The sequence below is a fragment of the Narcine bancroftii genome, chromosome 5 (genome assembly GCF_036971445.1).
Source record: "Narcine bancroftii isolate sNarBan1 chromosome 5, sNarBan1.hap1, whole genome shotgun sequence".
NCBI classification, from domain to species: domain Eukaryota; kingdom Metazoa; phylum Chordata; class Chondrichthyes; order Torpediniformes; family Narcinidae; genus Narcine; species Narcine bancroftii.
The window spans coordinates 86883006-86898726 of NC_091473.1; the positions used below are offsets into that span (position 1 = coordinate 86883006).

The 15721-nt window shown below is 38.3% G+C and overlaps 1 protein-coding gene across 4 annotated transcripts in view; it reads left to right on the plus strand.

Annotated features, from left to right (window-relative positions):
• The window catches only part of smg7 (SMG7 nonsense mediated mRNA decay factor), a 136842-nt gene that overhangs the window by 28375 nt on the left and 92746 nt on the right, over positions 1 to 15721 (plus strand). For all 4 annotated transcript variants that reach the window (XM_069938203.1, XM_069938206.1, XM_069938204.1 and 1 more), the window contains exons 3-7: positions 2383 to 2500; positions 5862 to 5994; positions 9388 to 9559; positions 13021 to 13092; positions 15232 to 15382. In XM_069938203.1, the coding sequence (XP_069794304.1) occupies positions 2383 to 2500; positions 5862 to 5994; positions 9388 to 9559; positions 13021 to 13092; positions 15232 to 15382 (646 nt within the window). The remainder of the gene's footprint in view (positions 1 to 2382; positions 2501 to 5861; positions 5995 to 9387; positions 9560 to 13020; positions 13093 to 15231; positions 15383 to 15721) is intronic.

Genomic DNA, 15721 nt, shown 5'->3' on the forward strand with positions numbered 1-15721 from the left:
TCTTTGTTGGGACCAAGGTAAACTGCCTCAGGATCTTCGTGATGCCACCATCATCACCCTGTACAAAAACAAAGGCGAGAAATCAGACTGCTCAAACTACAGGGGAATCACGTTGCTCTCCATTGCAGGCAAAATCTTCGCTAGGATTCTACTAAATAGAATAATACCTAGTGTCGCCGAGAATATTCTCCCAGAATCACAGTGCGGCTTTCGCGCAAACAGAGGAACCACTGACATGGTCTTTGCCCTCAGACAGCTCCAAGAAAAGTGCAGAGAACAAAACAAAGGACTCTACATCACCTTTGTTGACCTCACCAAAGCCTTCGTCACCGTGAGCAGGAAAGGGCTTTGGCAAATACTAGAGCGCATCGGATGTCCCCCAAAGTTCCTCAACATGATTATCCAACTGCACGAAAACCAACAAGGTCGGGTCAGATACAGAAATGAGCTCTCTGAACCCTTCTCCATTAACAATGGCGTGAAGCAAGGCTGTGTTCTCGCACCAACCCTCTTTTCAATCTTCTTCAGCATGATGCTGAACCAAGCCATGAAAGACCCCAACAATGAAGACGCTGTTTACATCCGGTACCGCACGGATGGCAGTCTCTTCAATCTGAGGCGCCTGCAAGCTCACACCAAGACACAAGAGAAACTTGTCTGTGAACTACTCTTTGCAGATGATGCCGCTTTAGTTGCCCATTCAGAGCCAGCTCTTCAGCGCTTGACGTCCTGCTTTGCGGAAACTGCCAAAATGTTTGGCCTGGAAGTCAGCCTGAAGAAAACTGAGGTCCTCCATCAGCCAGCTCCCCACCATGACTACCAGCCCCCCCACATCTCCATCGGGCACACAAAACTCAAAACGGTCAACCAGTTTACCTATCTCGGCTGCACCATTTCATCAGATGCAAGGATCGACAATGAGATAGACAACAGACTCGCCAAGGCAAATAGCGCCTTTGGAAGACTACACAAAAGAGTCTGGAAAAACAACCAACTGAAAAACCTCACAAAGATAAGCGTATACAGAGCCGTTGTCATACCCACACTCCTGTTCGGCTCCGAATCATGGGTCCTCTACCGGCACCACCTACGGCTCCTAGAACGCTTCCACCAGCGTTGTCTCCGCTCCATCCTCAACATCCATTGGAGCGCTTACACCCCTAACGTCGAAGTACTCGAGATGGCAGAGGTCGACAGCATCGAGTCCACGCTGCTGAAGATCCAGCTGCGCTGGATGGGTCACGTCTCCAGAATGGAGGACCATCGCCTTCCCAAGATCGTGTTATATGGCGAGCTCTCCACTGGCCACCGTGACAGAGGTGCACCAAAGAAAAGGTACAAGGACTGCCTAAGGAAATCTCTTGGTGCCTGCCACATTGACCACCGCCAGTGGGCTGATAACGCCTCAAACCGTGCATCTTGGCGCCTCACAGTTTGGTGGGCAGCAACCTCCTTTGAAGAAGACCGCAGAGCCCACCTCACTGACAAAAGGCAAAGGAGGAAACACCCAACCCCAACCAACCAATTTTCCCCTGCAACCGCTGCAATCGTGTCTGCCTGTCCCGCATCGGACTTGTCAGCCACAAACGAGCCTGCAGCTGACGTGGACTTTTTACCCCCTCCATAAATCTTCGTCCGCGAAGCCAAGCCAAAGAAAGAGAAAAAAGAGTAGTCCAAATATGTTTGCATAGTCCCTGAAGATCGTATATAAAAACTATCTGTATTATTGCAACCAATACAATTTGCATTTGTGTCTTAACATTCAAACTATTGAAACAAATATGGTTGTGGAATCCATGTGATGGATGATCAAGTATGCAATTATCAGTTTGACCTGGATTGAAGTAGTGGGATGCATTCATGTTCTTACCACTAGACTGGTACAGCTGTTGCTGTCCGTGCCGTGTTTAGTCGTATTCTAAACAAATTACTGCTGCCTTTATTTTTCTATTTCGAAAAGGTGAAGTCCTTTTTATTCAGACACCTGCTTGTATTTTTTCCTCAAACCTTGGCATTAAGGACTGTGGCCTGAAACATTGGTTAAATATTTTTGCGTCCAATGGATGCTACGAGACCTGCTGAGTTTCTCCAGCACTTTTGTGTATTAACTATTATCACAGCATAAGCAGATTTTCTTGTTTCGCTCAATTTTTTTGAGTTCCTTGCTTTTATCTGCACATTTAATGCATCATGCTCCAGTAATCCACGTTTACAGAAATTGTAAATTTTCATAGCGTGTTAATATAAACCTGCTTTTATTTTAAAAAATGACTTCATTGAAACTTTTTCAAATAGCTCTTGTATAATTTCAACCAAAATGAAAAGGAAAAACATGTATGTCTTTCAAGACCTTGTGTCATAATGTGCCATTTTTCTGAACAGATTCTAAGTTGGGTCCGGCTGAAGTCTGGACTTCCAGGCAAGCTCTGCAGGACCTCTATCAGAAGATGTTGGTCACAGATTTGGAATATGCATTGGATAAGAAGGTGGAGCAGGACCTGTAAGTATGTAATAAGTAACAATCAATTCACAGTAATGTAATTTGTTTCTATTCTGTTCGGTGCTATTGTGTGCAGTTTAGATCACGAAGGTTATGGAGGCTTTGGAGGGAGTGCAGATGAGCTTTACCAGGATGTTGCATGGATTAGAGAATATTAGCTAGAAAGGGAGTTTGATAAACTTGGATGGTATTCTTTGGAGTATCGGAGGCTGACGGGTGGCTTGATAGAAGTTTATAAAATTATGAGCAGCAAAGGTAGGATAGATATTCAGTCTCTTTTCCCTCTGGGTGGAAATATCAAATATGAGAGGGTATAACTTAAGGAGAATTGGAAAAGGTTTAAGGAAGATCAGGGAGACAGGTTTTTACACAGTGGTTGGAACATGCTGTAAGTGAGGAGGTGGAAGCAGATTCAGTTGTGTTGTTTCAGAGGCATTTAGACAGGCACATGAAAATGCAGAGATATGGATCATGCGCGCAGACAGAATTAGTTTGTTTTGACATTGTCAGTGCAGACATTGTGGGCAGAAGGACAGTTCTTCACCCTAATGTGTTTTATGTTCAAATTCCTTTAAAAGAAACTTGAAGATGGCATAAAATCTTTTTTTGCTTGAATTTGCTACAAATCTCTAAGGTCTGCTCCAGAGACAAAAAAGTAATAATTGCTTGCATTATCTTGGTTTGTTATGTTTAACTCGATGCAGTTTATTTTAGAAGTGCAATAGGCACCAAATTTTGATACAATGGTACATTCAGCAAATGATAGAATAAGGTATTTGATGAAATATTTCCAGAGTCTTTAATGAGGAGAAAATAGTTGCAAGATGAGGGATCTCTTTTAAAACTGAAGAATTTCTACTAGCAGAGGTGGTGAATCTTGGAACTCTGGACTTTGGAGTGTTTGGTAGATAGACTACTGGAGGCATTTAAGGAAAGATGGAAAGTTGAGGGCTAAATGGAAAAGCCATAGAAGAGGAGTTAACAATGAATTTGAGAGGAATTCAGCAGGTGATGCAACCTTTATGGGCAGAGATAAAAGTAAAAACTTAGTGATATCCTGTATATATGAAGGTGGAAAGGGGCCAAGGGTATTGGGCAGGAGGTAGAGTGAAAAGAAGAGGGAGAGACCGGGGATGGGGGTGGGGGTGGGGGGGGGAGAGGAGGGTAGGGTGATGTAGAGGAAAATGTTGGAACATCAATAGGTAGAAAGGAGACAGAAACAATGGAATCAGATAGAGGTAAAAGTTATGTAAAATCAGAAACATTTAGTTTTGCATTTAGCCTCACTCTGACAATGAATGAGGCCAAGAACAGGCAAATTAGCATGGAAATAGTGAGTGGAATTGAAATGGTTGGCCAGGAAGTTCAAGTTTAGACCCCAGACAAATCATAAGTCTTTGAAGCGGTCACATCAGTGCAGAGGAAGCCACACCCAATATAGTAGAGAAAGATGACAATGTGCTAGTAAAGCACTACCTCACCTGGAAGGTCCATTTGGTGCCCTAAACGGAGGTGTCAGAGATGTAGAGGGCAAAAGTCTGAAAAATGGAAAAAGTACAGGCTTTAACAATGACAGTAAGGGGGAATCCACATTTATCAAAGAAAGGGGACATTTTGGATGTCCTGGAGTTGGCCTTATCCAGTGAACAGATGCAATGGATGCAGAGAATTAGGAGAAAGGAATACTGCCCTAACAAAAGACAGAATTGTAAAAAGTATAATCCAGGTAGCTGTGGGTGTTGATGGGTCTGTAATAGGTGGCCATGCATGGTTTACCTCCTGAAATGGATAGAAGAGGTTGGTCCAGGAAGGGGAGAGAGATGTCAAAAACAGTCTAGGGAAATTTAAAGGCATGTTGGAAGTTGGCAAGGAATTTAATAAAATTGAGTTCTGCATGGGTAAAACACGTAGCACAAAAGCAGTTGTTGATGTCATGGAGAATGAGTTGGAGAGCGTTACCTGAGTACAATTGGAATAAGGACTGTTCCAATGCCCAACAGACACAGGCATAGCTGAGGCCCATATGTGCCCATTGCTGCACACTGGATTTGGAGGAAATGGAAGGGGTTAAAGAAAAGGTTGTTAAAGATAAGAACAGGTTCCTCCAAGCAGAGAAGAGTGCTAGTAGATGAGGATTTAACAGCTCTGCATTCAGTAAAGAAACTAATGCCCCTGAGGTCTTCCTAATGGGGAATTGCTGTGTAATTTGATGAAGATGAGGAGTTCAGAGGACAGAAGGCAAGTTGCCATGGGCAGATCAGCCATGAGGGGTTAGCTGGTCGACGTGTTCTCAAAGTACTTTGTTCCTGTGGAATCCATACTACAGGAAAGGGTTGTCAATGCAAATTTGGTGGTTGGCACTTGAAAACTATTAATCTTTTCAAGCATTTTATTCACAAGTCCTGTGTTGTGGATGAGAGCATTTAACTTAGCTATGAAGAATTGCATTAGTGATCATCAGTGTGCCTGTGTTCATTTATTTAGAATTTTAAAGCAGAAATCATGCTTACTTTCACTGACCTCAAGATGAAAAATTGCATTGAGCTAGAAACACCCTTGTTAAACAGTTTGCACTCTTAAAAATTAGGCTGCACGTACTATGAACAGGAATAAAATGAAATTTTGAGGATTTTCCTGTGATATTAGTATGACAAGGAAAAGATTGTATTGATAGTTTGCATTGTATTCTTTAATGTTGAGAGTTATCAAAAACTGAAAGTCATTGCAGCATGAATCCTCAGTCTCATTATTTCATCTATACTTTGGATTCCAACAAATATTTAGCTCCATGATTCTAACAGTTCCATAACATGCTGAGGAGTGAGATGCTGAATGACCAAAGAAACTGCTCACGCTAACAATATGAGATTCTCATTTGTACTAAGCAATATTTGTTTGTTTGTATAGATAAAATACTTGTCCTGTGTATATATTGTTTGTCTGTGTATATATATATATATATATATTATGCCTAGTTGTGTGTCTGCATGTTTTGCACTGATGACTGGAGAACACTGTTTCATCGGGTTGTACTTAAACAATCTGATGACAATAAACCTGACTTGATTCTTGTAAAGGTATCAGAGAGCTAGCAGGTTTGTATTTCATTTATAATTTTTGAAAGTTCATTGAAGGTGTTTGATACAGTTGCTTTGGCATTATGTACATCTACGAGTACTGGATCCCAATAATAAGGATCAGTGGTTTAAATGCAATTTTATTGAAGTATTGTAGCAATTCTATGGGCTATTGAAGATGATTGGTTCATCACTTTGAGATCTTTGAATTTTTTCTGAAAGTTTGTTTGGATATGCTAGAGTAATGGCTTGAATTATATTAGTAAATCTCTTACTCACTGTAGATGGAACCATGCCTTCAAAAATCAGATTACAACACTACAGGGTCAAGCAAAGAACCGAGCCAATCCTAACCGCAGTGAAGTACAGGCCAATCTTTCGCTCTTCTTAGAGGCAGCTAGTGGCTTCTACACACAGGTGAGTTCTCCAAAAAAAGTGAGATTTTCTTGGAACATTTAGTCGTTTATATTAGCTTAAAATCGAATTTGAATGGATCAGTTTAACATATGCCCTCAGCCAATAATATGTTATCTTGAACTTGATTGAAGCTTCCTCTTTTTATAATAAATGTTTGCTAGTGATGTGGTAAAATGCTCCATGCCTGTGAATTTTACTTGAGCAAGAGTTGGGGAGATTAAATAAAATCCAACTAAGCCTTCATGCAGCAATAAAATTATATATTTATATATATATACATTTATTTATATATATATATATATATTTTTTTTAATATATATATATATTTTTTTAATATATATTTTTTTTAATATATATCTATATATTTATATATATTTATATATATATCTATATATATTTATATCTATATTTATATATATCTATATTTATATATGTCTATATATATATATATTTATATATCTATATATTTTTTATATATTTATATATATATATTTTTATATATATATATTTATATATATATTTATATATATATTTATATATATATTTATATATATATTTTTATATATATATTTTTATATATTTTTTATATATATATATATATATATATTCTTCTTTCTTTGGCTTGGCTTCGCGGACGAAGATTTATGGAGGGGGTAAAAGTCCACGTCAGCTGCAGGCTCGATTGTGGTTGACAAGTCCGATGCGGGACAGGCAGACACAGTTGCAGCAGTTGCAGGGGAAAATTGGTTGGTTGGGGTTGGGTGTTGGGTTTTTCCTCCTTTGTCTTTTGTCAGTAAGGTGGGTTCTGTGGTCTTCTTCAAAGGAGGTTGCTGCCCGCCGAACTGTGAGGCGCCAAGATGCACGGTTTGAGGCGATATCAGCCAACTGGCGGTGGTCAGTGTGGCAGGCACCAAGAGATTTCTTTAGGCAGTCCTTGTACCTCTTCTTTGGTGCACCTCTGTCACGGTGGCCAGTGGAGAGCTCGCCATATAACACGATTTTGGGAAGGCGATGGTCCTCCATTCTGGAGACGTGACCCACCCAGTGCAGCTGGATCTTCAGCAGCGTGGACTCGATGCTGTCAGCCTCTGCCATCTTGAGTACTTCAATGTTAGGGATGAAGTCGCTCCAATGAATTTTGAGGATGGAGCGGAGACAACGCTGGTGGAAGCGTTCTAGGAGCCGTAGGTGATGCCGGTAGAGGACCCAAGATTCGGAGCCGAACAGGAGTGTGGGTATGACAATGGCTCTGTATACGCTAATCTTTGTGAGGTTTTTCAGTTGGTTGTTTTTCCAGACTCTTTTGTGTAGTCTTCCAAAGGCGCTATTTGCCTTGGAGAGTCTGTTGTCTATCTCGTTGTCGATCCTTGCATCTGATGAAATGGTGCAGCCGAGATAGGTAAACTGGTTGACCGTTTTGAGTTTTGTGTGCCTGATGGAGATGTGGGGGGGCTGGTAGTCATGGTGGGGAGCTGGCTGATGGAGGTCCTCCGTTTTCTTCAGGCTGACTTCCAGGCCAAACATTTTGGCAGTTTCCGCAAAACAGGACGTCAAGCGCTGAAGAGCTGGCTCTGAATGGGCAACTAAAGCGGCATCGTCTGCAAAGAGTAGTTCACGGACAAGTTTCTCTTGTATCTTGGTGTGAGCTTGCAGACGCCTCAGATTGAAGAGACTGCCATCCGTGCGGTACCGGATGTAAACAGCGTCTTCATTGTTGTTGTCTTTCATGGCTTGGTTCAGCATCATGCTGAAGAAGATTGAAAAGAGGGTTGGTGCGAGAACACAGCCTTGCTTCACGCCATTGTTAATGGAGAAGGGTTCAGAGAGCTCGTTGCTGTATCTGACCCGACCTTGTTGGTTTTCGTGCAGTTGGATAATCATGTTGAGGAACTTTGGGGATATATATATATGTATATATATATGTATATATATATATATGTATATATGTATATATATGTAAATATATATGTATATATATGTGTGTATATATATGTGTATATGTATGTGTATGTGTATATATATGTGTATGTATGTGTATGTGTATATATATATGTGTATATATGTGTGTATGTGTATATATATGTGTATATATGTGTGTATGTGTATATATATGTGTATATATGTGTGTATGTGTATATATATGTGTGTATGTGTATATATATGTGTATATATGTGTGTATGTGTATATATATGTGTGTGTGTGTATATATGTGTATATGTATATATGTGTGTGTGTGTATATATGTATATGTATATATGTGTGTGTGTATATATATATATGTATGTATATATATATGTATGTATATATATATGTATGCATATATATGCATATATATATGTATGCATATATATATATGTATGCATATATATATATGTATGTAGTGTATGTATATATGTGTGTATGTGTGTGTGTATGTGTGTGTGTATGTGTGTGTGTATGTGTGTGTGTATGTGTGTGTGTATGTGTGTGTGTATGTGTGTGTGTATGTGTGTGTGTATGTGTGTGTGTGTGTGTGTGTGTATAAAAAGTGCAGCTTTCATAATTAGACATTTGTATTTTGAGTGCTTGTGATATAAATCATTCAAGGTAAGTGAGATTTGGCTTTTTATGTGAGGTTTGGGAATTTGTTTTTTGTAGGCGTGCAATAGTCAATTACATGTAAAAGTCAATTCCCTTAATTTTGGCCCATAAATCTGGTATTTTCCACGTATTGTGCGTAGAAGTCTATTTTCTCCCCCACCCCCCCTCCAAATTTTAGCTCCGACCGCCCACCAATCAGAACTTCCAAAGCCTCAAATGTTCCCACCTACCCTATGGATCTTCTGACACCTCAAACGAGGCAGATACTTACTGTGGTCAAAAGTGGTATGCGTGTAATAGTGGACCCTTTAAATTTTACCCTAAAATTGGTCCACAAAATTTGACTATTACACAAAGGTATATGGTAATTGGATAGCTTTTACTGTTCATCATTCCAGGATATCCTCTCTCTAGTAAGCTTAATCTCTTTAATCAATACCTTTGCTCCCTCCCCTCTCTTTCCTTCCCTCCTTTGCTGAACATGTTTTATCCAGAACTACCTGGAGCTTATTTCTGTGGTTTCGGTTCCCTTATTGCCTTGATGATGTATTCCTGCTAATTATATGCACCTGGAGCACATCAACCTTGCTAATACATTTCATGTACTTGCACATGATAAATCCATCTTAGATCTTCTAATCTTAATTAGGTCTTGTCTACAAAAACTTTCTTTCCTGTTCTGGTGTTTTAGGTTTCATAAGGAAGTAGGTTCTTTTTTACATTCTACATGGTTAACCGGTACGGACTCGAATGGCCGACATGGCCTGTTTCCGCGCCATAAATGGTTAAATGGTTATATGGTTTCATTCCAGTTGCTGCAAGAGTTGTGCACAGTTTTCAATGTCGACCTTCCTTGCCGTGTGAAGTCTTCGCAGCTAGGAATCATCAACAATAAGCAATGCAGCACCAGTGGAATTGTAAAACCCCAACCCAGCTCTTGCTCGTATATCTGCCAGCACTGCCTTGTACATCTTGGAGACATAGGTATGTCATTTCATAATATTCATGTTCATTGCTTTAACCAACCATTCTAAACTTTTTTTTGGCTACGGCCCCCTAAGGACTCTGCTCAAAGGTTCACTGTGAAGCAGTTAAGTTTCATTTTGGTTCTTCAGTTCTCTCCTATTGACTACACGAAAAAAGCATTCAATACATTTTGTTTTCAGTGTACAACATCCCCCACCCCAATTTAAATGTGTTAAGCCTCTTGGACCCTTGTTGAGAATGGCTGGTTTAAATTGACCAAAAGTAGTTCAATCAATTAACATTTAATGAAAAAAGCTGTGCCTTAATAGATACATTTATTAACTGACTAATAGTAGTTCTGTCAAATTTACATTTAACAAAAACTGTGCTTTAATAAATACATTTTTCACAACAAATACATATCTGTTTGTAGATATATAGGATGTGACCTGCACCATCTGCCTGACTTAGTTCTATCTTCAGACTAGTTGTTAAAGTTGTAATGTGATTTTCATGCATAATTTGTAATATCTATTAAAAAGTCATGGTTGTTCATTTAAATATTTCTCTTCAATATATACAAATCTGTTTTTTGTCAGTTCAGCATCAGGTGGAATTCAAAACATTTTCTAATTCTGGTTTTTAAATTTCCATCACTTACAACTAAAAGTTCTTGGTGCTAACATTTTCTGAAACCTTCCATTCTAAATTTGAAAGCCAGAAGATCACAATAGTATTTTTAGCCCAGAATAATTCTATGTCATGTTCTGAAGTTTGATGTGAAGTCAGTGAGTCAATAATTACAGTGGTTGAGTTTTGTGTTTCTTTTTCTTATGCATAACCACATTTCTGTGTTTATTGAACTGGAAAAACAACAGATTTTTGGAGGTTTTCGGGTTTTTTTGAAGCTAATTTTAGTACTTGAGTGAAAAACTTTTGCAGTATGGATGTTGCTATGTTATTCTTTTCTTGATGCCAAGGGACTTCTTTTGGGAGATTAGCCAGCCAGTGCCTATTTCATTAGTTGAAAATACAGGATGTGTTTGAATATCAAACCAATGCTGCAAGCTAACTGCTGGAGTGTCACTCAAGGAAACTGATAAATTATCCTTAGCATCTGCTCATTTGTATTGTTTTGAAAGATTAGATAATTCTATTTTATTAAATATGGAAGTACTTCCTCTTTCCTTCTCCACATATTTTCAATATTATCTTTCAATAATAGGCTAGATTTAAATAATGATGAGGTTTGTTATATGTGCAAGTAGTATATCAATTTCATGAAAAAGTTTCATGTACAGTTACAAGCTCTTTGAATTGTTTTGCTCCAGTGTTAGCTGTGCGAAAGCAGCATTTTGCTTTGTCTTACCATTTTATAAAGTATGGATTGATGTAAAATTGCTATACATGAAAATCCCCATTATCTGGCACTCAATCAACAGAAACTCACAACTGGCAAAAAATTTGAGGAAATATTAAAATTAAAATGAATAAGAATAAATTAAGTTTTAAATAAAAGTTTGAAGTTGTACAGGTACACAATCCTTTATCCGGAACCCTTGGGGGACACTGTGTTCTGAATTTCAGTGTTTTCCGGATTTCGGAAAGCCCACCCGAATTATGCTGCTGTATCCACTCCCTCCCCCTTTCAGTCCCATGGCCATCTCCCCAACCGCCAGTCCCCACTTGCCAGATTTTGGAGCTTTCCAGATTTTAGATGTCCGGATAAAGGATCGTGTACCTGTACAAGTAAAAGTTCTCCGAAGCAACACACAAACCCTTGAGAGCAAACATTCAGCCAGCGGGGCTCCCCGGTCATACCCCCTCCTGCAGTGGCTGTTTGAATAAAGTTTTAATAAAGTTAATGTTTAAATAAAATGGCATCACCTAGATTGATGATCCGGCTGATGTCACTTTCTGCTGGACCGACTCTTTCAAAATGTACCTATCTTTTTGGTACAAGTCTTTGTCTTTATTAGTATATTATTAAGTATGTTAGTAAGGCTTTATCTATAAACTTGGGGGAATGGGTGGGTGCGTAGGTGGAGGGGGGTTAATTATGACATTGGCATGGTTAGCAAAGCAGTTAGCACAACACTGTTACACCACTTGTGAATGGGGTTCATATTTAAAGGAAGGTGTGCTGAGGGTCTGACTGGAACACTGGCATTGAGGGGAGTCGAGTTGTCAGTGTAAGGATGGTGTATTGAGGGTCTGACTGGGACACTTATGTGGAAGTGAGTCGGGTTACATCATGTGCCTGACTGTGACACTAGCGTGGAGGTGAGTAAGATTGTCAATGCAGGGAAGGTGTGCTGAGAATCTGATCAGAACACTTGCATGGAGGTGAGTTGGGTTACGCCGATGGCCTGACTGGAACACTTGCGTGAAGGTGAGTCAGGTTACACTGAGAGTCCAACAAGGACACCAGGTTGAAGAGCTAGTCAAAGCTGCTCGCTACTGGGCGACTCTTCCAAAGTGTCTCCCTATATCTATCTAGTAAGAGTCCCCATATCCGAAATTCAGTTAACTGAAAATTTCAGTTATCCCAGCTTTTTCCGGCAGCAGCGACATAATGTCACAAGTTGGGAAAAAATTCACCCAATGTGCTCAAGTGGGGGTATGGTGCGCTGATAGTGCCATTTTGAATGCAATGGACCTCTCATGTATTGTACAATGGCAAAAAGGTCTGCAGATAGCACTGTTGATGTCAGTGAAAAGAAAAGGAGGAAGTGGTTATGCTTCAGAAAGCGGGGAAGGGGGTAGGGATCCATAAGGTAAAACTGTTGATGGTCTGGCTATAATCATTGACTATTGGTGCTTCTCCCTACTCTTAATCGCCATCACCTGTGCCCTCCAGGGGCTGTTACTGGGTTCTATGATACCCTCCTCTAGTTGCTGCCCCACCTCGGCATGATCAATACCCACATGAAGCATGTGGTCAAAAGCTTTAATGTCTTGAAACATCCAGCTTATAACTACATGCTTCTGGCCCGGATCTAAGGCTGGGATTGAGGGAGGAGACTAGGGCTCTGCCTTTATTGGGAAACTATGGGGAGGAGTTACCAGGTCAGAGGTCCCCACCTTCATTACCGTGTTCCACCAAACAAACCAAGCAGGAAGGTCAATGATGTTGGAATATATCTGCTTATCATTATGTTTTGAGGAAATCTATGTTGTAAATTTCCTCTTTGGTTAAAAGTAATTAATTCTGTCTGATCAAGTCTTATCTAATGGTGTACTCAGTTTTGCTCTACTTACTTTCTGATGCCTGCATGCTGTAATTTGTAGTACATGCTTTGATTTTCAATATAATAAGTTTTCAATTTGGTGTAAATTATATAGTTTTTGTGAGTGAGAATGTTCTGATTCTTGAGTAGGAAATTGTTAGATGATAATGTGAAAATGAGCAAGAAGCTCATTTGTACAGAACGTTCAATATGTCTGTCTCTGATGTGGGTCCGTGCTTTGCTCTGCAGCTCGATACAGGAATCAGACTAGCCAGGCTGAGTCTTACTACAGACATGCCGCTCAACTTGTCCCTTCAAATGGTAAGAAGCGCCACTTTCAACTATTGATTAGTAACTTGATTATACTCTGAGGGGAAAATGCACAAATAAGCAGACATGCAGCATTACAAACATGTTGATTCTTTTGTTCATTGATGCTTTTCTTCATTATCAACAATTTTTGGATATCTATGATAATGTTTGACTTCTCAATCCATTAAAGAGTGTTAAAACTTTAAAAAAAATAAAGAACATTTAGTGGGAAGATGGAAAGGTATTATAAATCAGTGAGGTTCAAAATATAAAATAAATATCTCTGAAGTTAGGCTAGTAGATTTGTTTTATGATCATTGTTGAATGGACGCTAAATGGTTTCACTTTCTTAATAGGGTAAAAACTTCTGTAATATATGAAGGTTCTTGAGAGCCAATATTTTCCCTTAATTTGTGATGCCATTTCTACAAATATTTCTCATTTTCTGAAGTGTTTTCATTCTAATAGCTCAGAACTTTTTTTTCCCCTCTGAAAATGTATTTGAAGTAAGCATGAACAAGCTAGTGTTCCAGTTGTGCCATCATCATAACACCATAAGGTATAGGAGCAGAAATAGGCTATTCAGCCCAACGAGTCTACCCTGCCATTTAATTATAAACTGTTCCATTTTCCCACTCAGCCCCATTGCCCGACAAAGACTTTTGTTTGCAAAAGTTTTTTTTAAAAATCATCTACAGCTGACAATTGAGTACACATGATCTCTTAAACCTATCAATTTGTTATTGATCACATTGCTCACTATTGATCAGAGAAACAACAGAGTTCTGTCTTTTTACTACTAATTTAGAATGTTCCATTTCACATTTTGTTCCATAATATGTTCATTGAGTCTGTGTCTGTTAATGCAGAAACTTCTGGATTAGGCATCTGATAATTTTCTGTTATCGGCATATTCTTGGCTTCAGGATAATAATTGGTGATCAGAATAAGCAAAATGTTTAGGCTTTTCCAATCCCTACCATGAATGAAATTTGTCTTTTTCTTATTTCTAGTAATGTAACCTTCATATTATGGTGCTGTTACCATCTTTTGATAGATTACTTTGTAATTTTGTGCAATTAGGGTAATTTCCCAGATCCAAGTGTTATCTGTAATTAAGCAAAGAAATTATTTAACAATAATGAACATGTTTGTGTCTCCCATTAGATGGTTTGAATTGAACTTTCTTTTCAATATTTTTTTTGTTTATCAATGAAAAAAGGCAGTACTTGTGTTAGTTACTCAATCATGGTCAGAATTGAGAACCAAACCTTGGGGAAATGGGAGTTAATTCCCTTGAGATGGTGTTATTTTTTAATTGACTCTTTTCAACAAAATCTGGTTGTTGATTTTATATATAAAAAAAATACTGAGGTTACAAGTGAGGATTATTCTCATGATCCCTTTGAGGATATGAAATATTCATCTTGGGCTTTTGGCATCCTGTATTTAAATAAAAGAAATCATGAGTTTTTATTGCATTTTGGATTTGTTGAGTGTTACAGAATTGTAAGTTCTATTTTTAACAAAGGACCTTGGATGTTTCCTGTGCATTCTCATTTGTATTGGTAATAGTTAATTTACATCTGATATTAGATGTTTTAAATATATTAATTCAAAAATAGTAGAAGACAGTTGTTACAGCTAGCATTTCTGAAGACATGAGATAAATTAACATTTATAGATTTTCTTCTTCATTATTGAATGTTAACTTTTATATTCTGTTCAGATACCGACTGACCTAATGCATATTTGCATTTTTTGTTTGCATGATTTTTCCAATAATATATTCCCTTTGTTCTTTAAGGTTGGCATTACTAGTGTTGTTGTTTCCTAATTTCTAGACAAATATTAATGTCAATTACCAAAATAGCAAATTTTCTATCAAAAGAGAAATTATTAATGGGCAAGAATACTAATGACAAATGAGATTGAGTGGAAATGATTCTGTAAAAATATAGATTAAGAAATATTTCTTGATTAACAATTATCAGGTTTTTAAATAAATCTATAATTGTAATTTCTTCTTCTCATTTGAAATTAGAAATCGGATTTGAAGGACAGAGCAAGAATGGTTTAATGACTGAAATGTAAATGATTGGTTAATTTAAATGATGCATCTAGAGTTAAAATCTGTCACTCTTTCAGGTCAACCTTACAATCAGCTGGCAATTCTGGCTTCCTCTAAAGGTGATCACCTTACTACCATTTTCTACTATTGCAGAAGTATTGCTGTCAAATTTCCATTCCCAGCTGCTTCTACTAATCTACAAAAAGCGCTTTCTAAAGCTCTGGAAAGGTGAGCAAAATTGCATACAGAAGTAGCTCGATTTACTGCAACTGGGGAGCAATGTCTGTAGTTTATTAGATTTTTCTTTGCTCCTTTGATTTTTGAATACCTTTCATACTTGATTATTGCATGTAAAATATCAAATGTTGTGGCTTCTACTTCAAGACTCCTAGGACATAGATGATGCAAGCTATGGTATATCTCCATCAGCAATGAGTAAAGCATTATTGCCAAAAGGTGTAGACTCCAACATATTACGTTAAAATAGTGATTTCTAATGTCAAATCAAGTGCAGAACACAAAAGTGATAAAGATTAGATTGTGAAGGGAAATGGGGAAAACTATATT